Source organism: Apostichopus japonicus, chromosome 11, assembly GCF_037975245.1.
Source record: "Apostichopus japonicus isolate 1M-3 chromosome 11, ASM3797524v1, whole genome shotgun sequence".
In the NCBI taxonomy this organism is placed as follows: Eukaryota; Metazoa; Echinodermata; class Holothuroidea; order Aspidochirotida; family Stichopodidae; genus Apostichopus; species Apostichopus japonicus.
Genome location: NC_092571.1, coordinates 13,871,859 through 13,897,272, shown reverse-complemented (window position 1 = coordinate 13,897,272; position 25,414 = coordinate 13,871,859). Strand labels below are relative to the sequence as shown.

General features: G+C 40.6%; 1 protein-coding gene and 1 long non-coding RNA gene across 2 annotated transcripts in view; both read left to right on the top strand.

Annotated features, from left to right (window-relative positions):
* Window positions 1-19,430, top strand: part of LOC139975689 (uncharacterized) — a 53,856-nt gene extending 34,426 nt beyond the window's left edge. Inside the window, exons 3-5 of the mRNA XM_071983799.1 lie at window positions 10,344-10,449; window positions 10,990-11,028; window positions 19,191-19,430. Of these exons, the coding sequence (XP_071839900.1) occupies window positions 10,344-10,449; window positions 10,990-11,008 (125 nt within the window). The 3' untranslated portion in view covers window positions 11,009-11,028; window positions 19,191-19,430. The remainder of the gene's footprint in view (window positions 1-10,343; window positions 10,450-10,989; window positions 11,029-19,190) is intronic.
* LOC139975693 (uncharacterized) overlaps window positions 1-25,414 on the top strand; it is a 153,413-nt gene that overhangs the window by 59,964 nt on the left and 68,035 nt on the right. The gene's annotated exons all lie outside the window — the stretch shown is intronic.

Below are 25,414 nucleotides of genomic sequence, written 5' to 3'. Positions count from 1 at the left end.
ATCGTCCAACATAGATAAACATTTTATGTAACACTGTTCCAATTACCAATGACGAGAGACGGATTCTAAAATTTACGATTTACACCTGTGATGTTTTGCAAATTGGTGTATCGGTGTGCACAAGTGACAAGGGGAATATGGAAACGATTTTGGCCGTTTGCCGCAATAAACACTGATACAAAACCATTCATATAACCATTCTCGTGAACGGGGATAAGATGACATTATGTTTATGCACATATCCATTAGCTCATCTCAGTACGATATTTACACATTCAAGCACCCGTGACTATTCCTAAGTATATTCAATTCGTGTTCAAGGTACTTATTGTAACCAATATGTTGACCAACGTCTTAGTACTACTAAGCCTTACTTTAGATGTGTTTTTTACGTGCTCCGCCCAGAAACCAAACCCTTTCCCGCACAGAAATAAAACAATCAGCAACGAACAATTACCACACACTCACCTGAACCATCCCAGTCCCCCATCCGAACTAAACACGAAACCTCTACAAACGGCCCCCGCAGGCCTAACGTTCCCTCAAACCCGAACACCAACGGCTTTAGAAAGAGGTCTCGACAGGCGGTGAAAATCGGCCTGTATTTTGATCACTTTTCACTGCTGCAAGAATCAGATCCCACTGATCGACCGTCTCACAAACACTATTTTGATCTATTACGTCATACATGTTTATAATTTGAAGCGGTACAAAACAGAAAATACGAATCACAGTCAGAGGACAATTCGGGGATCAATCCCGTGTAATACAAAAACTATGCCCCACAGACCGTGAACGGTCACCAGTAATTCTGTCCCTGAAACCCACTCCCACAGTCGAAAAACAAAGTCACAGTCCAAAACACATGTACAATGCTTTTAAGGCTATTGCAGCAGTTTCTCTGGCATAATTTGTCACCCAGGCGCCAGTGGTAAGTTGCTGACCAGGGCCCCAAGTACCAGTCCACAACCTAGGTCACGAAGCCTAGCATTATGTAACCTTGGATAAATAGATCGCCATACATTTGTAGAATGACGATTCTGTACAGACAGCTCGGTTTAATGCTCAAATATGACCTTCTGAATATTAGAAGGCCGAGACAAATCCACACATGGCATTAAGTAACCATATACGAGTTTGTTAGGCAAATGAACTATACCCAAACCTCACAGCCGAACCATTGGTTTTGATATTATAATCCGACCATAACGCTCTGAAAGGCAGAGGCCCGAATCGCCAGCTACCAAGACGAAGGTCCTTTGCCCCGGTAGTTTGCTGAAACACCATCAGGTTTTCAGACAGGGCATTGGAAGAGGGCAAACTTGAAAACGTACATTTCACATCATCTGCGTATTGCACGCATTTGACTCTCTTATCACCCGGCAATACAAAAGGAATGAATAGCACATCTTCATTAAACATATGTGAGATTGTCTTACTAACTAAACAAAAAGCAGTTGGAAAAAAGGGCATCCTTGACGGACCCACCTCCCCACACAAATGGAATACGCACAGTGCCTGTTATTAATATTAAAACGTAAACTTCTGGTGTATGAAATAGAAATCCAAGTATGATAATTTTGATGAAGTACTCGAGTACTCGGATTTCGAAGGCGCTGCCAAAGACAGTCTTAATATTCGATGCGATGATCGACAATAATGATCGGTAAAATTACCCATGTTGCCCATCCAATCCAGGAGGTTTGCCATTCTTTATTTTTGACAACGCCATCCAAGTTCGGCTGTCGTAAAGTAAGCACCCAGTTGACCATTGACATTCACGAAAGGTTTTCCTACTCGTATTACAGACAGCTGAAACACGTTTGTGAAGAGACGACCTCTGAGCTGTTCGGTAAAAAATAAGTGATGGTTGATCCTCCGCTTCCACGCGCTTAATGTCATTTTGCATTAATGTATTTCTTTATAGCGGCATCCATGGAGGGAACCTCACGTTTGACACTTGCGCAGAGGTTCGAATAATCCTCTCTCCGACGACGAGGTTTGGCTACACAGTACTCCACAGCATATCGTATGATGCGCAACTTGATATCCTCCCACCAGCCTGTTAAAGACAAAGGCTTGCTTCAAGGTACAACATCCCGTGTACCTGTATTCTTATCCATGAATAAACTGTCTTTCCCATAAGATATGACAATTAACTTTTCACAATCACCTTACCACAGGGAAGATGGAAGAATAAACTTAGCTACCACAACATCATTATTGGAATACGTGCAACTTATAATATCGCAATTAAAAAAACCTGTAAGCATCAGACCCATTTGGTCTCACCCAAGATAATTTATGACCTCTAGAGCTAAAGCACCTCAAAACACCTACCGAACGACGATACGATATAAAACTATCCAACTGACAATGAAGGTAGGCAAACTTGAAAATTGCGAGTAATTAATCCTATCAACCCTTGTATCGGCCTCCCAATTAAAATCTCCGACCACGACAAAAGGTGCACTGCCAGATAAAAGGATGACAGGGTCTCAAAAAGTCCTCCCTGCGAGAAGATTGATTAAGCGAGTAAACGGCATATAAGGTAATGTTTCCTTGTGGGTATTTTAACGGTACGCATACCAAGCGACCTTTGTGATCGGTCTCAATCCTAATGGTACGGCCACTCAGACGTGGGATAATTCAGGGAGACCGTAGCAAAGGATGCATGAAGACCACCACCCCAGCCATAGGTACAAAGTCGGCATTCTCATCAGTTATGCGGATTTCCTGAAGGCAAACGTAGTCGACATCAATATACTTACACTATTGAAATATGTAACACCCTCACATTTGACTATGACGATAATTCCAACCGTTTCGGGTTCTGTTCCCTTACCTGATGTCAACCTTCAGGTTAGGCTCCCGACCTCAAAAAACCAATCCATTCCATAAGGGGATCGGTCAGGTTTGTGAAGGGGTCAGATACAACAGGAATTTCCACAGAGGCTGTGGAAGAGCCAAAAGCACGCAGGGGTCACCTGGACCTCCACATCCTCATCCTGTCTAGCCCCCTGCTGCTCCTCGCGTTTTCGCCTTGCTATATATGACAGTGGGCAGGCGCCAAAAACATGACCTCCCTTCTCGCACAGTGAGCTAACTACCTTGCTTGGGCAAATGGCACTGTCATATCCAAGAAGAAAGAACCGCCCACAGTTTTACTGATGCAGTCATCTGCCTCATGACCAGTCCCACTCTGCTCTAATCAGCATAACCATAAAGTTTACAAGAGCTACTTTAACAATTCTAAAACAATTCGAACACATTTTAAAGCATTTTAATACTTATTTAAACAAGCCCATAACGAAAAAAAAACTTGGTCACGTGATCTTCGTTTCATATCAATTAACTATAAAAGACGATCTGTCACTTGAAATCGATCGCATTCGTTTGTCTTTGGAGGTAAATCCATGGTTTGACCAAGTAAGAGCGTTGTGAGTAAACAACATTTCAACATTTAATGGGTTGGTGGTTATTCTCCATTGACAAATAACTTTTGTTCTCTCAGAAAACTCAGTTAGCGTTGCGGGATAAATGGCTCTTTTAATTAACAGAAACTGGTGCGTCCCAAAGTTAAGCAATCATTATAATTGCAGAGAGAGTCGATAACCACATAAATCACACATTGAACGACGTACTTAAGGGCAAACGGAATATCAAATGCGACGTTTCCATTTGGTCGGTGGGTGGAGGGTCGATTGGTACCACAGGGTAACATTTGATATGAGGTGCTGTGAGATTCACCATTTAATATATGTAATTATGAGAGTAACAATTTGTCAATTAATTATTCAATGGTTCATATTACGTTGTCGGCGTCTATGACAAATGAGCCACGGGTCGGAAATTGGAGCAATTTGTCTGTAGATATACGATTTGTAAGAAGCATACCCCTATAATAATCAATGTGATCATATGAGCCTTATCCTATATAAATATGTTAGCGGAGTGTACAAAACATTCAAGTAAACTGGATGATATATATCTACTTACTGCAAAAAGAAAAAAAAAATCAGTTTGACGAATCCTTGAATTGAGACTGCATTGAGAGCTTAGCAAAGCAATCGAATGTATCTCATTTTATTAAGTAAGTATATACTCTTCACAAACAAATATTATTTATGAAGAAAATTTGTCATGTCGATGAACATTCAACCATATGTCATGAATTTAATCCACTTACGTAGTCATCTCTACAGACACGAACAACATAATGAAGTTAGTGATGATCGTAATTGCGGTAGTACTCGTCCTGTCTGTGATAATCATCGTATATGTCTACAGGTAAGCAAAGAAATCCGTTATAGATCGACATAAATATAGTTCAACTATGAATGAAACTAAACATAATTTCATTCATAGTAGGCCTTGTATATATGTATCGTTAATTAACCTTTAAAATAGAAATATATGATACATTGCTTTTTTATGTATTTTGGCGTTCATTATCCAGAATAAATATGAAATGTATAGACAGATCTGTAGGTACAAAATGAGATACATACAAATCCCATGTTAAGTAAGTTAATGTCATCGTGAGTTTCCCACTGGAATCAAATGTTTTTAAAAACTTATGCGGAGAAAGAAAGTATCGTACTTTTCCATGAACGAAATATCTAAAAAACATTCTTCTTCCAATTCCGAATTTGATTCATTTTCTTTAAATTTAACCTTTCAGTTAATACGCCATTAATTATTTCTTTGCATTTCATTAAATAGTGATATATTGTATAGTATTAACATCTTTTAAATATAATATCTTATAAATAAAATGCGATAAAATAGATATCTGTGATTAAAGCAGCTGTTGAGTTGAATATAATTAACACATCAATAACTCAACGATGGCAGAAAATGTTAACATCTTTTAACAATATGTTAGGATTGTTAAAATTTAATTTCAATTTAAAATTAAAAATGTTGGCCTGGTCTCAAAGTTGGGAAACTACTTTACCCAAAATTTGTTACGTTTGTGTCCAATTATAGTGGGTAAATTGTCGTAATTGTCTTTTTCTTGGGCAAACCGTTACTTAATTTGGAGGAGTGGTGGGGATTGGGGGGGGGCACTTCATTAGATTATCCATCATTCTTCCATAAATGTTCGTTTTATCAATCCCAAAATTTCAACTACAAAGCAATATACTGACAGCGCGGAATTAAAGTTTCTATTTTATTCCTCGAAATTGTCGTGTAAATGCGTTATTTTTCCAAGAATAATGATTTTAATTTTCTATTGTCAAGATGGAACAACTGTCCAATCTAAATATTGTTATTCGCTTATCTTTCAGTTGCGTAACTTGGCTTTTCTATATATTCCTTTTCGAATAAATATTATATAGTATATAAAATAGAGTTGAGCTTCACCGATATATCCCAGACCAGAACATATCTATCTGCCTTTTGTCTACATTAGGATGCTCTTTCCGCTATGGGTCATATATTCAAGTAGATACTTACACTGAGATTATCAATCGAACATTTGCAACCCTACAATGCGACGATGCTTTATGCAGTTTGGAGGGGAGATTATATACCATACTTCCATGTTAGAGACATTTTCCGCAAGTTGATTTGACTTGTTGTCAATGGCTTTACTTTATATCAACAATATGTTGTTTGGTTGTATATGTCACTCCGCCGTTTCAAGTATTTCCTTTTCATAAAAAATATTTTATAGAACTTGCAATGGATTAGTGTTGAAACTCATGGGAATGACTACTTCCGGATACAAATCTGACCGTAGTGTTGCGTACAATCGGAGACACGAAAGTAGATTATTCATTGTATTTTCATTCATAACCTTTAACTGGAACGCGACATTGCAAAGTAAGTCGTCTGCAGGAACGGCTGTAACTCGCAGCTTAAATGTGAAATAATATATTTCGAAGTAAATTCTTGAAAATTTAGTGACCTATTACCTTTTTTCTGTTTCATTCTCCGTCATGTTACTGGTTTTCCTGACTTATATTTTTATTGGCAAGATTTACCAGCTTTCAGTTCAACCTGTTCTTATTCGATTGTAGGACATTACTCTTCTCTGATGTTTCCTCTTCACAAAAGTCAGACAAGAATTGAACCGTCCTTACATACATATACAATGGAATACACTTTTCTATATGGATACTGGATAAAAATCTTTATTTGTTCAAGTATATACTCACAAGGATATTACCAACTGTAATGTTTTTTTCAATCCAAAACCTTAAACAGGAACGCAGCACTGCAACAATAATTTGTGGGTAGCCATGAAAGTCAATCGTATAAAGGAGTCGCAGATAGATTGAACTAGAATTTGCCTTTATGTAGATTTGCCATATATATTATATAGTACTTAGATTATAGTTGAACATCACAGAGATATCACAGAGCGGCTACATATTTGTTCGTACTTTTGTGTACAAATGAAATGTTCCTTTCTATATGGATGATAACTTCAATCGTTCTTTATTCCAAGTAAATATTCACACGGAGAATATCAGTCAAACGTTCATGTGGTTCAAGCCTAGTCATGTAAAAAATGAGACAAAATAATTCATTCTCTGTTACTAACGCACAACATGAACACATTTGATGATTCATCGATCTGAAATCTATCAATATGGATATTTTACCTTTCCTGTCTTCCTCTTCGTAATGCTCCTGCTAGAGAAACGTTCCGCATGCTGATTGTGTATCTGTGTATTTTGTGTATTATAGGATGCCTTTACAAATATTTCCTGTTCATAAAAGTATTATATAGTACTTCGTTAAGTGTTTAAACTCATGGGGACGACTCACAGCGGAGACAAAATTGGTCGTAATATTGCGTACAATCAGTTGTTTGTGGATATGTATCATAGATTCAAGCGTTACACCTTCCAAGCAGAATACTCACATGGAGATTATCCATCGTAAGTTCATGATTTGTTTTCGATTCTAATTTAACTAAAATTTTATTATGCACAGAATTTCCATTTTTCTGGTTTAATCTTTGTTTTGTTCCTGCTAACGATATTTCCCGGATAAATGTTTATAGTTTTATTGTCAAGGAGGACCAACTATCAGATCAACAGTTTGTTCTTTGGTTGTAGGAGGTGAGTTTCTCTCTCCATGTAAATATTATATAGTACTTAGATAATATTTAAACGAATTTGGGTAGTTCAATCCTAATCATTTAACGGAACGGGCCATTGTAAAAAGAGTTTGCGGCAACATCGTTAACGCACAGCTTAAAGACAGTTGAATAAATATTGAAACAAAATCGTTCAATGTAGTGATTTTACATTTTCTATATTATTCTTCGTAATGTTCCTGCTAGCGTCGTTTTCCAAAGGGAACTTATTGTTATTTTTATAGTAAAGATGGATCAACTATCAGGTCAACCTGTTCTCGTTCGACGTTTATGATTTGACGTTGCCTTCTCTGATATTTCTTCTTCATATAAATATCATATAGATGTACTTAGATTTGAGTGGAATGTTACCGAGCTGTGTGACACCGGAGACATATCTGTCCGTACGTTTGTGCACGATGGAATGCTTTTTCAGATATGGATTCAATCGTTATTTATTTCAAGAAGATACTCTCACGGAGGATTTCCAGCCCTAAACATTCTACAGGAACGCGACACTGCAACATTAATCTGCGGTAGGTAACATACAGCTTGTACAAGCAGTTGGAGATTTTTGTAATCTTGCATAATTCGTCGATATGTTCCTGATAATGTCTTTCCCCGAGAGCACTGAATGGATTTGTTTGACAAAATGAAGCTACTGTCAGATGAAAAGATTGTTTTCGGTTGTGAGATATTTGGGATGTGGAATATTTTACTTTCATGTAAATATTATTTAGTACTACGATTATAGTTGAACGTCACCGAACATGTACCTTAACGGTGACATATCTGCCCGTACATTTTTCTGATGGATCATTGATTCAATAGTTACTAATACCAAAGCAGAGTAATAAAAACGGAGATTGTCCTTTTTACATATAGAATTTGGGTTTTTCAATCCTTAACTCCTAACTGGAAAGTGACATTGCAGAATAGGTCTGCGAAAAGTTAACGAACCGCTTAAAAACAGTTGAATATATGTTGAACTGAATTTAGTAGCAATCCTCATTAAGGAAAAACCTTACGGTGCACATCTTTTATATTGTTGCCGGATGTATTGGGGTCTACGAGTATACAATAATATAAATTGAATAGTAAAACGCTTCGATTGCTTCATAATATTGGGTGCATGTTTACTTTAAGCAGCAGTCATCACTACGCTTTCCTCAAAGTATATCAAATAAGGTTCTTGGATGTGACTACAACCTTGTGAACGTTGGCAATAGAATTTTCAACATATTCATTGTAAAGTGGTATGAAGTGAATCGTGTCTTGTCTTATAGCATTTCATATTTTAAGATTCCCATAGACTGTTAAACCAGATGAAACATTGACTAAAGGTAGATTATACGTATAAATAGTGAACCCCTATCAAATGATACGTGTATGTATGCATTTTGTTAGTATCTTTGATCAGTGAGAAATATGCATCAATAAAGCCTCTAAATATTGTTCATTTTTCATATTGTTCAAATTTATTCACAGAGGGGAAAGTAAAAATCTACAAAGTGTGAATAGTCTATTGTTACCTGGATAAGTGAAAGTATAAAGTGATTCTGTGTCATATTCGTTAAACGAAAACACCTATTCTTGAGAGTTTATATATGCTGATTTGAACAGTGTTTCTAATTATACGCAGCTGGCATTGTGTGTGTATTTCTATTCTTTTCAAAGTCATAATATAACAATTGTAATAAAACGCTTAATCGTTCGGAGAAATTTCTTATGTATACCCTATTAAAATATCAATTAATATGCTGTCACAAAAAACAAGGAAATGAATATTAAGCACCATAGTATAGACGGTCAAGTGAAGACCATGCATGTATAAATTATACATCAGGCGAACGGTTCAGGCCGTCAAGTATGCTTAATGCTTTTTATTAAGGAAAAGCCGCCCAGGAAAGAATCTGGGCACGAAACCAAACTACCAAACAACTGATCAGCTCCCAGCCCCAGTCCCCTTGCATCGAGACTGTGACTGTGTGATCATCGTCGGGTTTGCATCACCATTCCCCTCGAAAGGGAAAAGAACAGATACTACACATGACCTTAGCAAATGATGTAAACGATTTTGAGTTTTGTAAGCTTTGACAGAAATGAAAAGAAATTTGTCTTACACTGTATTTGAATGAAGAAGGAGGAGTTTATCGTCTATTCATTCTTGAAAGTCCTAAAACTATGTTAGATACATAACGATAATCGATTTTTTTTCTGTACAACCCTTTAAGGTCACATTAATTACAAGAGACAAAGATATAACCAGTAGTAATCTTAAGTTATTAAGTATATCACATGACAAGATAAACACAGAAGGGAAAATGATAGCATTTAATATAAATATACCTTTAAAAACAGATCCAAATGGTAGAATACTTACACTTGACGATAACAAGTTTTTGTTTATTATGGCTGTATTCTCCTATATTATGGTTAAGGGTTTGTAAATGTTTCCATGGTTCTGGAAATGTCATTTTAAGTATTTGAGTAGGCTTTATAGATAATCGTTTGCTAATTAAGGATATTTTTTATATCATCATTCAGCATTTGTGATCATATTTTGTGCTTTTTACGTGCAAAGAAAACGGACACGGACCAAAGGTCAACAAAACCAAAAACAATCCCAGTCTGTTTAACAACCACCATAAACCCAACTGAAAATCCACAAACATATTTTGCTTTAAGAGACGTTTCTTGGCATCGTCTGACTAGCCAATAAGTTGAAAGAGATTTCAAAGTATTGATCTTTCCGTAGGATTCTTTTTTTTATTTTTTTATTCTTCTTTCCTCGGTTCTGTACATATCCCTTTGAGTGGTTTCTTATTGTAATATTAGGTTTTCATTTTATTGATTCTAGATATAGTCTAGGTGTTTAAGAAGTTATGGATCTATTCCTATTGGTGTTGGGGATACTGTGATGTCGTGTTAAAGAGGTACATCGTATATGTTAATTTTTTCTTAAGTAATATTAACTACATTGTTTTTTTAGCATTGGTTAATCATCATTAGTGATTTTGGGTTCTTCATCACATTGCTTTCAACGGTTCTAGATGTATCGTTTTGGTATTTGTGTTTCAAAAATTATAATTATAATGTAGCGTATTAGCGGTCTAGAGATATTGATTGGTATTTGTCAATCTAGATGCATTGTATCATAATGGTGTTTAAACGACTATTGATGTACCGCATTGTTTAAAGTCTAATTAAGTTTTCCAGCCACGGGCTATTTTTTTTTCTTTTGTAGATGTACGGTTGGCACGTTATTTACAGAGATGCTGTAGAAAACAGGATCATCTATCAGGAACTTTCCAAAAGATGACCACAGTTCTATCAGAAGTGGCGCTCACCCGGTAGTTACTGAGGTTCCAATTTGTTAGTCTCCGTATCACAATTTCCCTTACCTGTAGGTTTCCTATCTCTTAGGGCACTTCTCGGGACCCTCATGAAATACCCTCGTGACACTCGTTTGGTACCTTCAACACTTCTCACTTGATTGATTGTGAGAAATACACGTTATTCACTGGAAATGAATACATCTATAATTCACACCACATAAGAGCAAAATACTTAATGATATAACGTAATCATTAAAAAACATATCATTTGTATTCAAAGTAGAAAACGATGGCAACTCACACGCAAATACTTCATGAACATGTTCAATAATTGCGTAACGAGCAGACTTTTATTTCTCTATCCATGTTGTATGTATCGTTACTGCGTCACAGATACAATTATTAATTTTGTATTCAATGATATTTAACGGGTGAAATGAACAGGCACTCCGTACTGATATATACAGCGATCTAATTGGGTTTCATCTCGAAGAACATTAATCATGTTACTGCTTATCGAACTATTAATGATATTTATTTATTTTCTCGTTGAAGCATTCATCGTCTTTCATGAGGACCGGCGATATGACATCGGTGAGTTTACTTACGATTCAAGAACTGTAGAAGACTTGCACAAGTTTAAATTCGATGTCGATCCACATGAATATTGTTATCACAGCAGCTGATTAATGAGTGGGGGTCTACATCACCTTCCTACATGGGGGCAGCTTCAACGAACCGAGGGACCATCCATTTCCTTAAAAAAACAAAATGGATTTGCCCAGTTGAAAGTTTGATATCAATTACGAGGCACACGGGAACATTTCAAATGAGAAACCATCTCCGTGAGGCAGCAGCTTTTCTTGAAAACACATGTTGGGAAGAAAGTGACATTATTAGAAATGAGAGGGTTAATTCAACTAGCACACCAACTTTGGCTTTCGTGGAGTGCAGACGTGTTTTTCGCTCTCGCTCTCGCTCTCCATCTGATACAGCTACTTTCTTACCTCACTGTACTGTACTGTGCTATACTTCCCGCCAGGCGGGTGTGTGCGTTTGTTGTATATAGTTATCGTATATCGTTTTAAGTTTAAACCTGTCTTTAGTTTGTTTTTGTTACTCCTCTGTGGCCTAGCCACCTTCGGTATCATGGCATCGCGCCGTGATTCCAAAATTGTTAAGTTGACCTTCACCGGTGAACAAGCGGTTCCACCGGTGCAAGTTCTTAGTATTTCAAAGAGTAAGGGTGTTGTTGTGCCTGGAGAGGTTGATGCTTTACAAGCTCTCCAGGGTCGTAATACGTATGATCTACGTTTTACCAGTGACGTGACCCGGCAGAAGGGTGTCACGTTGCTGAGTGGGGTTGAAGTTACTCCATACGAACGTTCCGTATGGGTAACTGTCATCCACGTAGGATTAGAGGTGCGTCAGGAACTTGTCGCAACTGTTTTAGGTCGGTTTGGGGCTGTCAAGGCTATTAAAATGTGCTCCTACGCACAGGCCCCTGGGGTGTTCAACGGGCACCGACAGGTTCGGATCGACCTCAAGCAGGACATTCCCTCCTTCCTTTTTATTGCCGGGCATAAAGCTCACGTGCGTTACCCCGGTCAGCCCCGTACCTGTTTCAGGTGTGGGGAGACCGGGCACGAAGCCAAGGGCTGCCCAAATAAAAAGTGTGGGCGCTGCCTTCGTCTTGGGCATGATACCTCTGCTTGCCCAAGCGAAGTCGTGTGCTCACTCTGTGGGAAGGAGGGACATGTCTTTCGCGCTTGTCCCTCCTCTTATGTCTTTATGACAAAGAGTGGGGGTCAAGCAAAGGCGCCAAGTTCTGGCGCACCTACTGCCCCGGAGGAAGCTCCACGCAAGGAGGGGGAACCGGGTGAGGATTCACTCTCCGCACCTGGTTCACCCTCCCCCGTAGTTGCAGACCCCAACCCCGTGCCCGCACCGAGAAAGTCTCCACCAGCTTCCCCCATCAACCCCGTGCCCGCACCGTCTCCACCACACAGCGAAGCGGACACGGGGTCTTCACCAGCTTCCCCCATCAACCCGTCCAGTTCCGTCCCCAGTCCGCCGCCGGTATCGCCAGATCCGGAGACTCTGTCTGACGACGACTCGGTCGTCGGGTCTCCGGAGGCTATGTTTGACAGTGACTCCGGGGCTCGGGGATCGTCGAGCCGAAACGTGCCACTGGGACGAGCTGGTACGACGAGATGGGGGAACCCTCACTGAAAAGGTCGGCTTCAAGTGACGACTCCGACGACGATATGTCGTCTAGAGCGCGCTTAAAGCTTACAGAATCGTCGTCGACGTACTTTTGCCTCATTGCCCTCTTATGGCCCATACATTTTCAGTTGCCACTTTCAACGTCAATGGCATGAGGGATCATCGCAAGCGCAGTCGCATTTTCCAATATTGTATTTCAATGGAAGTCGACTGCGTTTGCCTGCAAGAAACACATATTTTGGAAGAAGATGTCCCTCTATGGGCTTATGAGTGGGGTGGTGGGCTGCATGCTTCGTTTGGTTCGTCTTCATCCTGTGGCACTGTCATCCTCCTGTCACCTCGTCAGGCGGGTTGTGCCACTAGGGTGGAGACGGATCACGAGGGCCGATTGGTTTGCATTCTTTTCAAGTATCCACAGGGTAACATCTCCCTTTGCAATGTGTATGCTCCCAATCGGCCTTCTGCTAGACGAGATTTTTTTAACACACTGCCTTTCTTTGTTCCTGGTAGTGCTCCATGTGTCATGGTCGGAGACTTTAACTGTGTCCCACACTCGGGTCTTGACAGACTCGGGGCTTCTGTGTCTGCTAGTCCCGACGCTGGGATCACAGAATTGGACAGGTTCACTTCGGCACACCTTTTAGCCGATGTCTGGAGGCATATGCACCCGTGTAGTACGGTCTATACGTGGGTGAGGCCTAACGGAGAAGATGCCTCCAGGATAGATCGAGTGTATGCGCCCGTGAGTTTTAAATTTTCGGGTTGCGAGACGCTCAGCTGTCCGCTCTCTGCCCATGACACTGTAGTAGCACGTTTTGTTTTGCCTTCTATTTTCCCGATCGGGCCGGGCCTATGGAAGTTTAACTGTCGGATTCTTGGCGAGGCAGAGTTCCGCCAGGGTTTCGAGACCAGGTAAAAAGGATGGCAAACATTGAAGCCGGCCTTTGCTTCTACATCCCAGTGGTGGGATGATATCAAGTTGCGCATCAAACGCTACGCAATTCAGTATTGCGTGACCCGCGCACGGCGTCGAAGAGAAAAATTCTCGAAGCTGTGCGCGGAGGTGAAGTTTGGCGACCCTTCGGCAGTCATCGCTTTGCAGACTTATCTCGATGAAAAGTACCACGGTGCCCGCGTCAGGGCCCGTGTCGAAGCGGTGGAAGCCGAGGAGCGCCCTTCACTGAGGTTTTACCAGTCCGTTGGCTCATCGGCGGGTGACAGACGCGTCCCGTCTGTGCGCGCTACCGATGGGACCGTGGTCAGTGACCCTCACGGCATTGTCCGCGTATATAAAGAGTATTATTCGAGTTTGTTTACGCGTGGCAATGTCGACTTGTCGGCACAGTCTGATTTATTGAGGGGAATCTCAAAAACCGTTCCCCACGATGTCAATGATATTTTGGGGGCGGAATAACCACTGTTGAGCTTTGGAAGGCGCTTTCGAAGATGAAGAATGACAAGTCCCCGGGTTCGGACGGGCTTCCGAGGGAGTTCTACCGAACCTTCTGGGCAATAATAGGACCCGACATCAGAGCCGTTTTCGAGGACGCCTTCCAAAACGGACTGTTAAACCAAAGTCAACGTCTGGGCATGATTACTTTGCTGCCAAAGTCTGGGGACCCCTTGGATCCCCATAACAAGCGTCCGATCACCTTGGTAAAATGTGGACTACAAGTTGCTGGCTAAGGCTTTGTGCAACCGCCTTGCACTGGCTATGCCGCATCTTGTTGGTGATCTCCATACTTGTGCAGTGAAGGGTCATTGCATCCAGCAGAACTTGTGGTTGATGCGCGACTTGACCGACTTTGTTATTGAGCGTGATCTGCCATGTGCATTAGTGTCTCTGGACCAGCAGAAGGCCTTTGACATGGTGGATCGCGGTTTTTTAATGAATGTATTGGAGACGTTTCAGTTGCACCCAAATTTTCGTAAATGGATTTCTGTTTTGTATCAACAAAGTTACAGTCCTGTTATCGTAAATGGGTTTTGTTCGGAGGTTTTTAACGTAGAGAGGGGGGTGCGCCAGGGGTGCCCTCTGTCTCCATTACTTTATGTTTTGTTTAGCGAGTCCCTCTCTCGTCTTTTGGAAAGGGACTCCAAACTTGTTCCATTCGTTGTGCCAGGGGGTGCCAAAGTGAAATGCGCTCAATATGCAGATGACGTGACATGTATTGTTTCGAGTCTCGGCTCCTTTCGCGCACTCTCGCAGGATCTATCTATTTTTGAGAGAGCTACCGGGGCGAAATTGAATCCAGAAAAGACAAAGGGCCTTCGTCTTGGTAGCTGGAGATACAGAGACTTACCATTCGGTGCGTCGTGGTCGGATCAGAATATCAAAATTAATGGTATATGGTTCGGCTACGATGCACCTTGTGATGTCACCTGGAACGAGAGGGCTGAGGTATTTCAGAGCAGACTCGAAACCTTTGGCACCCGCTGGCTTTCGATCTTGCTGAAAGTCACTGTTATTAATCGTTTCGTTTCGCCCATCTTGTGGTACCCGGGCGCGGTGTACCCTATTTCGCGTCGCGTCCTGGTGCGGTTAGAGAGGCCGATTTTTTCATTCATATGGTCTGGTGGTACAGAGCTGGTCAAGAGGGCGGTATTGTACCAAAAACTGGAGAAGGGGGGACTAGGGGTGGTTCATCTGGGAAGTAAGTTAACTTGTTTGTTAGTTAAGCAATTGTTTGTAGCGGTAACTGACCCAGGGTTGCCTTGTTCATATTTTGTACGTTTTGGGGGCGGGTTGCACTTGCGTCGATGGGTACCGGCGCTGTTTAACAACAAAGAACCGCATAGTAGCACACCAAGCAGAGTGGTGCGTGTTTTTTGCCCCGCTCTTATTGAGTTGCCCCCTGTTGACCTGTCACGGCCGGCCCTCGTTCTCAGTTCCTTGCGGGATAGGGCCTTGAATGCAATTTTTGTACAGGGACGTCATCCTGTCGAAGTATGGCGTTCGGTGCATTCAAGGCTGAATGGTTGCAGGCTCCGTGATCTTGCGTGGAGAATTGCACACGGTGCCTTGGTGACCAATCTGAAAAAGGTATCACTGGCGATTGGGTGATGGACTGTGCCCGAGGACCGGCTGTGACAGCTTAGAAAGTACTGCCCATGTTTTTTGGCATTGCCCCTTTGTTTTTAACTTGTGGGAGTGGTTTCAGTCCTGGACCGACCGTTTAACGGGAGACCGTTCCTGGTCGGTAGGACAGGGCTTTGTTTTATATGGATTAGATCCTCCAATTTGTTCTGTTGCTGTGTTGCAGCGTATTATTTATGTTTGTTCTGTTCTAAAAAAAAATTTATTTGGAGGAATAGATGTGATGTTGTTTTTAGGGGGAAATTTGCCAGTTGGCAGGCGGTCCTGGAGGCGGTGAAGTCTGATATTCGCCTTCAAGTTGAGGGCGATTTTCGCCGTTTATCTGGGGCTGCCTTTTTTGGACGGTGGTGTGCTGGGGAAGGCTGTTTTGTTTCGCTGCGTGCTGGTCGTCCTTTTGTGGTTTTTGAATATTTCAGTGGGTGGTTGGGCGTTTTGTCTCTACAGGCGGTGGGCGTATGTACTTTTTTTTTTGGCTCGCTGGACCTGAGTTTCGTTTGTAAGAATGGGGTGGTTTGGTAGTGCCGTTTGGCCGTGACGTTTTGTATCCCGTTCGACGGGTCACGTAAAAAGCACTTTGAATGTTCATAGAGAGTAGGAACTCTGGAAGACATGATTCATTATAAATATCTTGAATGATGGGAGCTGAAAAACCCCGAAATTGATGATAGATGCTTGGGTAGCGTTAAAGGATAAGTGCTGTTTACGTGACCCGCCCTGCGGGATCCAAAACGTCACGGCCAAACGGCACTACCCAACCATCCTATTCCAATAAACAAAACTTGAGTCAAGCGAACCAAAAAAAAGGAAATGCGCCCACCGACCTGCAGAGAAAAATACCCCAACCACCCACTGAAACATTAAAAAAAAAACACAAAAGGATAAGTAGTGGGGGATTAAAATTACATCATTCACACAGCATACAGAAACTGTCCGTGTAACCCAATGATCAACAAGTATAAAGAACATTCAGGAAAGAAATATAAAAATCATCCCTTTATAAAGAGACATTTAGTAGATATTGTGAAACATGCGGTAGAATTTTTTTCACTACATTTTTTATCCCTAAACTGAGAGTCCTTGAAAAAAAACCCGTTCACGTAGTGATAGAAACTACGTGTGTATTAACTACGTGTTTATACAATATCTTAAAACACATATTTAATAATAATACGATTGACCAATGACAGACAGAGGGTGTTACCTTTTGTTCATATGGTATATGGCGACTATTAACATAAAGTGTTACTGTTAAAATAGGCCAAATATTCAAAGCAGCATTTCAGGGACCTAAAGACCAAAGCTTTTCATTTTCAAACAAGCGATGATTCTCCCCTGAAGTGACGGCGATGTTAAAGTTTTACTAGACTTAATTTCAAACAGTTCAGAATTTAGTTATTGATGGCACTTGTTATGTTTATGAACTAGTGCGAACATATTTGCAAGAAACAATGCAAACAAAAAATTTTCTGATTGATATGTTGCAGCTTATGAAACTGAAGTTTGTAGACAGCCGAGAGCAGATAGGTGGTAGATGGAAACGATTCAGGGTACATATTAGGAAGAATATTTCTTAACGAACGGCTTTATATGATCGAGTGTTAGCAGTTTTCAATGACAACGTATGTGGGCATATGACATGATACTTTTGATCTCGTCTGAACATACTCATGGACGCTCCTGGGGTATTTTAAACCATATAATTGTTACCCGTTTCTGAATGGCTCCATGATATGCATAGACCACATAGCTCCTCGAGTGCGCCTGTTACAGCAGATTGGGATAGGTGAAGTGTCCGAAGTATGAGTATGAAAGGATGAGTATGAAAGCAACTGCAATCCCAACATTTAAAAACATTAAACATGTAAGAGAAAAATTTACAATAGGGACCTTTCAATCATTTTTTGAGAAGTTGTTAATAACAGTGTGTAATTTCCTTTTCAGCCATTGTCTTATATATCACGTATTTACCGTGGTAGTTTCTTTACATATAAGTATGCCAGTTACTACCAAATTTGTTCTTAGGCAGAAGAAAATATTTAGTACCATCAATTAGTGTAAAATGCTATTGGTATTTTTTATGTGTATAAACACTGATGCTAAATACGGTAATACTTAATTCAAAATGGATTATTGTAAAATATTATTTTCTCTATGCCCTCTACCACACCCTTAGACAGTGCGTACACCTGCAAACTGAACATATGTTTAACACAAGAAAAAAGCTTGCAGTAATGTAGTGCTTTTTACGTGATCAGTCCGCCCTCCGGGAACCAAAACGTCACGTCCACACGGCACTATCCAACCAGACCGCTCTGACAAAGAAAAATCAAGTCATGCGAGCCAACAAAGCAAACACGCCCACGCTTTCGGTAATGCAATTCATGCAGTCATTGTAGCTTGTAAGTGAAAAGCGATATATCTCTAATATTACTTAACAAATAATGAAAAGAACTGCTACATTATTCCCTTTGCTGAGCCCACCGTCACAAAAAAATATCAGCCCACTTCCAAACCCTGCTGTTAGCCTTATAAATTTCGTTTAGATATGCGCAATAATTTGCTATAACTCATATTATAAAACAATATACAAATGAGAATATCTCAATAAGCAATATCTAATAAAACATTTAGAAACAATTTGGCATTTCTCCACACAATTTCACTTCTCAATTTCCCTGCTGTTAGCCTTACAAATTTCGTTTAGATATGCGCAATAATTTGCTATAACTCATATTATAAAACAATATACAAATGAGAATATCTCAATAAGCAATATTTAATAAAACTTTTAGAAACAATTTGGCATTTCTCCATACAATTTCACCTCTCACGTGAACCCTTTTTGTAGTGTCCTTGTGGCGAAGAACGTACTTCGTACAGTCGAGCTATCATGAATTTTCGAGCATATTGCAATTTGTTGGCGTTCTCGTAGTATTCCTTGGCAGTGTAGTGGTCAATGCCGATAGTTTGCCTAGCATACAAATAGCACGTAAAACCCAAAAATGTATAACAATTACCTTTCAGGTTTTCTGGAAATTTAAGAATAATAAATCTGTTCATGTGACATGGGCGATGTTAGGATTAGACTTGGACTTTGCTGCTTTCTTCCATTTCGCTTCAAAGTCTCTCTTGTGATGCACTCAATCTGTTGGAACATTCTAAACCTTTTAAAGGACACTCAACCAATCAAGGTTATCAGCCAAAATGTAAACAAAATAGGAAACATTACAAAACAGTGGTTGCTCTAAAGAATCGATGTTTGTCTTCCTTTCAACATTAACTGAGATTCAAGTTAAAGGTCGTTCAATTTTTCAACAAAAAGTATTCGATGTTGCACATAATGCCAAAAAAAAAAGCATTACGTCAAACATAGGAAGACAGTTACATTTTCGGACAAATTGAAACCATACCTACACCTTCTCTATCTCTACAGTCTACAATAATACACAGGGAAATGATTAGCTGGTACACACTTGCTGCTGTCAACGTGAGAAGAGAGGGCAGCAGAGCTTAATTGGAAGATTGAGAAACAAATGTGACGCTTTAAAACCGTTATTGTTATGGATACATTTCAGTAAAGAGCTAAGAGCTGTTTGTGATCATGGTAACACTTATTTAAGGAAAATCCGGGTATTCGCAGACTGTGGAACACAAATAAAGTCGGTTTCATTTCGTTGTACTAAATACTAATACGGAATACTAAAGAAAACAAGAAAACAACATTCTTTATTAAAATTTCTTGTTCAGTGTTCGCATATTTTATTGCTGTAACATTCGTGAGTGTAATATTAACAACTATATGGTAGATGTACTGCACTATAGCTCCTGTCTTAATGTTTATATTTTTTTCTCTCTTAAGTTGTCATAATTTATTTTGTCCATACTAATTGCTGGCACAATTTGAAAAATATAAAGTTTTCCACAGAAACAAAGGGATTTTTTCATACCTTTGAAGGACAAGTTTGACCATATTTAGGTAAGGCATGTTGTTGTGTGTGAAAAAAAGATCATTAGCCATTTTCTTCTTATAACTGGTATTTTTGTGTCACGAATATAAGTTTAATGCTATTACGATCAATGAATACTATCATAACATTAAGATTCTTAACCCTATAACCCTGAACCCTATAAGGTCAAACAGAATCCAAACAGAGCTTAAAAGTGTTGTGTAACGATCGACGTATTCATTTGTTAAAAGCATTTGAAAGGCATCTACACAATTTAATACAAATTTAATAAAGTTAATATAAACTATAGAAAGTTATTACAAAGAATGCTTATTAATATCGTTCTCGAGAAACTGTAATTGCCACTTTTTACAACTTACCATGCTTTCAATTGTGAAAGTAAAACCTAGAAGTGTAATTTCTCTTCTGTATTTCCTACATAAAGACTTGCGAGTTGAATAGTTGCTTTGATTCGTGGATGAAGTCACTTCATTCATTGTTTGTTTTTGAATCCTTCAATTTCAAACAATGTACAAGAACGAAACCAAGCACACTGTTATATTATTATTCTCTTTTTAGGAGATTTTTCTTTGTAGGGATTCTTTTCAACACATTCCAGACAGCTCGGCAGTTACGAAAGGAGTAACAAAAACATTAGTAAGTTTATAATACCATTGCGAGTTTCACAATGACTGTATGCTTTTGAAAACTTAAACCATTGTGCGTAGGAAGAAAGTATTGTACTTTTCCATGCACGAAATATATGAATACATACTTCATCCAATTCCTAATTTGATTAATTTGTGCTAAATATAACTTCTTCTCTTGATAGGTCATCAACTACTTCACAAACCGAACAACGGTTGCTGTTATTACATCACATTTAACAAATAGTGATTTATTTGATACTATTAGTATTTTTGAAACCATTAATAAAAGGCTATAACGTATATATTTGAGATAAAGCAAATGTTTAAGTTAAATTTAATTAACTTTTTCAATGCCATTGATTATTTAAATTATATTAACAATGTGGTTGATTAGGTTGGATAAGTAAAATTATACTTATAAAAGTCGAAAGTTCTGAAGTGGTTCAATTTTGTTTTCCTGGAACGCTATCTACCTATTACCAAATGTCAGACCAAATGTTTGTTTATGTAGAATGTGACTTTCTCTGTCCAGACATTACCTTTTAATATTCAAGAACGGCAAATATTTCTTCCAAAATTAATGTATCTACTGAAATTTCAGGATAAAACGTCACCTTTTTGTGAAGTTAAATTATCCACCGTCCGTCTATGAATGTTGTTTGTTAATCCTTAACTTACAACTGGAATGCAGCAGTCTAGCTGAGCAATCTGGTGGGTTGGAGGTGATTCATCTGGAAAGTGAATCGCCTTTTTTTTGTTATTTAAGCAATTTTTTTGTAGTGGTAGAAGACCCAGGGTTGCCTTGTTTTGTCTACGTTTTTGGGAGGGTTGCACTTGTGTCGATAGGGCACCGGCCCTGTTTAACAACACAGCACCGCATAGTAATACCCCGAGCAGAGTAGTGCGTGTCATTTGTTCCACCCTTAAGGAGTTGCCCCCCCCCCCCCGTTGAACTGTCACGGCCGGACCTTGTGCTCAGTTCCTTGAGAAACAGGTCGATTAATGCAATATTCGAACATGGTCGTCATTCCACCGAGGTATGGCGTGCGGTGCATATCAAGGCTGAATAGTTGCAGGCTCCTCGATCTTGCTTAGAGAATCGCACACGGTGCCTTGGTGACCAATATGAAATGGTATCATTGGCGGTTGGTTAAGGGATGTGCCCGAGCAGCGGCTGTAACAGCCTAGAGAGAGCTGGTCATGTTTTTTTTTTTCCATTGTTCCTTCGTTTTCAAGTTGTGGGATTGATTTCAGGCCCTGACCGACCGAATGGGCAGGCAGTCCTGGAGGCGGTGAACCGTGACATCTGTCTTCAGGTTGAAGTTGATTTTCGCCGTTTATCTGGTGCTGCCTTTTACGGGCGCTGGGGTGCAAGGGGAGGGGCGTTTTGTTTTGATATGGGCTGGCCGTCCGTTTGTGCCTTTTTTAATGATCGGGGGGGGGGGGGGTTGTCGGTTGTTTGTCTCCGTCGGTCGGCCTTGTTTTGGGTTGCTTGAGTTGTGAGTTTTGTTTATGAGAGGGGTTAGTATTTCAGTGCCGTTTGATCGTGACGTTTTTAGTTCCCCAGGGCGGGTCAAGTAAAAAGTATGCTCACTTCGACACCCTCCAGCTCTAAATTAAAGTAAAAAACCAAATTCGTACCCACAGACCGTAACCTCTTCCATGAGAGTGGTACATCGACTGGATTACGATGTGGACTAGTCCATCTTTGTCCTACAATACCGACTTTCCTGTTTCTATTCCTCCTCTGCAGGTAACCTCTTTCAGGGAGGGAGGGGTTTGGGGGTTGGGTTAGGGACAGTCCCTCCGAAAATGGCCCATCTCTCTACAGTTCCAACATTTATTGCTCACTGTTCATCAAGGTTCTTGGGTATTTTCCATCTACTGTCACTAATGGTATTTATGAAGAACTCTTTTGCTAGGGTCTCTTTCATCCCAATGAAGGCATTAGATTGAGCACGCGAGAAATTGTTGTATATCATCGCCAGTTCTGGACAACTCTCCCTTTGTTGTCGGGTCCTTTATCGTAATAGCGTTCTGAATATGTCCATTTGGTTAGCTGTCCCGAACCTTTGGTGGAGTGTGGTGGCCAATTGGCTAAGGCGTCGGACTCGTGATCCAAGGAATGCTGGTTCGATTCCTGCCTAGTTCATTACGCTGTGTCCTTGGGCAGATGCTTTATCTCACTTGCCTCTCTCCACCCAGGTGTTAAATTGGTACCTTTGAGGTAACTTGTCATTGGGCGCAGTATATAACTGATGCCGACTGGAGGTATTGTCTCTGGGACAAGCATCATTGACCAGGGATAATATAACGTGCTTAAAGCGCTTCGAGACTTATCGCTGGTATAAAGCGCTATATAAAAAGCAAATGTTATATTATCTTTTATTATTGTTCGAGTAAATCCGTGAGAGACTCAAATCTCCTACTCTTCGCTGCATCGAGATCAGCAAGTACATCCTGGTCTGGGCCCTGCTGGCATGTCGTTAAGTCGTAAGTTAACGCCCTTGTTCTGCCGTTCCAACAGTTTAGCTCTCATATTACGACAAACCAAACTACGTAATCCTCCCAGGGTGTTGAACCATAAATTGAGGGCGATGTTACTCTTGAAGCACTCGAAATGAGAGCCTTGGCTCAAACTGCGGGTGCCACATTCTTTGCCAACTGGTGTTCAATCATTATAGACAACCTCCGATTACTCCCTTTTTCATGGATACCCTAATGTCATACCAGGTCGCAATTCGTTTGTTCTAAGAAACACTCCGGCCAAAAACTGGAACACTTTCATAAGACCTTTTCGGCGGCTGCATCACAGTCTCTTCCTTTGGACTATCCCACGGTTGTTCTATGCTAGCTGGTTGCCATCCACCTGCCGTCAAGCCATCTTATTCAGTTGGCCTCTTATAATTTTGCTTTACCACCGGAAGGCGGTTTTAGTTCTGTCTGCCGTTGAGCCACATTTTTTGTCCCTCAGAGACTCTGGACTCACAGGAAAGTCAGTCAATCTATCACCGTCCCATTTATCTCCCCGGCCAGGCTCGTCTTGATCTTTTGTTGCTTGCATCCCTCCCCAGGATCTCGGTCTAACCGGCACGTACACATCAGGGATGTTCTCGTACGGCGGTGACTACGTAGCCGGCTGTTCACAGCGGTTGGTACCAGACATCTAGATTCGGTCCACGCCAGAAATAGAATCCCATCGCTTCCACCAATGAAACGCCGCCGACGTCTAGTAGTGGAAAACCTGTCTCGAAACCAGCCGGAGGGAAGGGGCGGTAGGTGGGGGACGGGTACAGATTAACTCTAAACCAGGAAGCAGACACCAGATTTTTAATATTAATAAAGGTAAAATATCTCATCTTATTCTCATTGTATATGTTACATAGGGAGAAGTACTCATCTTGCATCAGACCGAAAACGAAATAACCTCTATAAATCCCGCCCTCCCCCCCCCCCGTAAACGCACGTCCCTGTATGAACTGTAAAAAATGACTAAATGCGCTTTTAACGTGACCTGCCCTGTGGGATCCAACACGTCACGGCCAAACGGCACTACCCAACCAGCACAATCTGACAAACAAACTCAAGTCAAGCGAGCCAAAAAAAAGTAAATACGCCCACCAGCAGAGACAAACCCCCAACCACCCACTCGAACATTAAAAAATCACAAAAGGAAGACCAGCACGCAGCAAAACAAAAAGGCAGCCCCAAATAGACGGCGAAAATCGCCTGCAACCTGAAGGCGAAGGCCACACCTCCAGTACTGCCTATCAACTTGCAAATTTTCCCCTTAAAACTATATTGCATCTATTCCACAAAATAAGTTTTTTACAAAACATCACAGACAAAAAAAACACGGTGCTACACAGAAACAGAACAAACCGGAGGGTCCATCCCATATAACTCAGAGCCCTGTCCTACCGACCATGAACTGTCTCCCGTTGGTCCAGGTCTGAAACCACTCCCACAAGCTTGGCTAAGGATTGCTAGTTCGATTCCTGCCTAGTTCATACGTTGTGTCATACGTTGCTTTTCAAATGCTATTAAAAAATGAATACGTCTATCGTTACACAACAATTTGACGCTCTCTTTGGATTCTGTTTGACCTTATGGGGTTCAGGGTTATCTCACTTGCCTCTCTCCGCCCAGGGGATAAATGGGAACCTTTGAGGTAACCGACTGGGACAGGTTATCATTGACCAGGGATAAATATAACTTCTGTAAAGCGCTTTGAGACTTATCGCTGGTATGAAGCGCTATATAAAAAGCAAATATTATTTTATTTATTACTATTGGTCGAGCACATCCGTGAGACTCAAATCTCCTACTCTTCGCCGCATCGAGATCAGCTAAGACATCATAGTCTGGGCCCTACAGACTTGTCGTTAAATTAAGTGTAAGGCCCTTGTTCTGTCATCCCAACAAATTAGCTCCAATAATACTTCAAACCAAACTACGTAATCCTCCCTCAGAGCCTCTGGATTCACAGGAAAGTCAGCCAATCTGTCATTGTCCCCTTTATCTCCCCGGCCAGACCCGTTTTGATCTTTCGTTGGTTGCATCGCTCCCCAGGATCTCGGTCTAACCGGCACGTAGACATCAGGGATGTTCTCGTCCGGAGGTGACTACGTAGCCGGCTGTACACCATAGTATGTTCAAAGCGGTTAATAACAGATATCTAGATTCGGTCCACACCAGAAATAGAATTCCACCGTAACGCCGCCAACGCCTAGTAGGGGGAACCTGTCTGGAAACCAACCGGGGTAAGGGGCGGTAGATGGTTACAGTTTAACCCTTAATCAGGAAGCAGACACAAGAGTTGTAAGATTTAATAAAGGTATAACATGTGAGGTAGCAGCTATTCTGATAGATGGTGTTGGGGTAGAAAGTGATATTATAATAAATGAGAGGGCCAACTCAACTGGCTCACCAACTTTGAAAATATACCAATAAACAACTGTGAGGTATTAAAAAGACATGTTAAAATAATAATAAGAATCAACAACGTGTATAATCAATGTCTTTAAATACACATATTATAATAACATTGGCCAATCGTA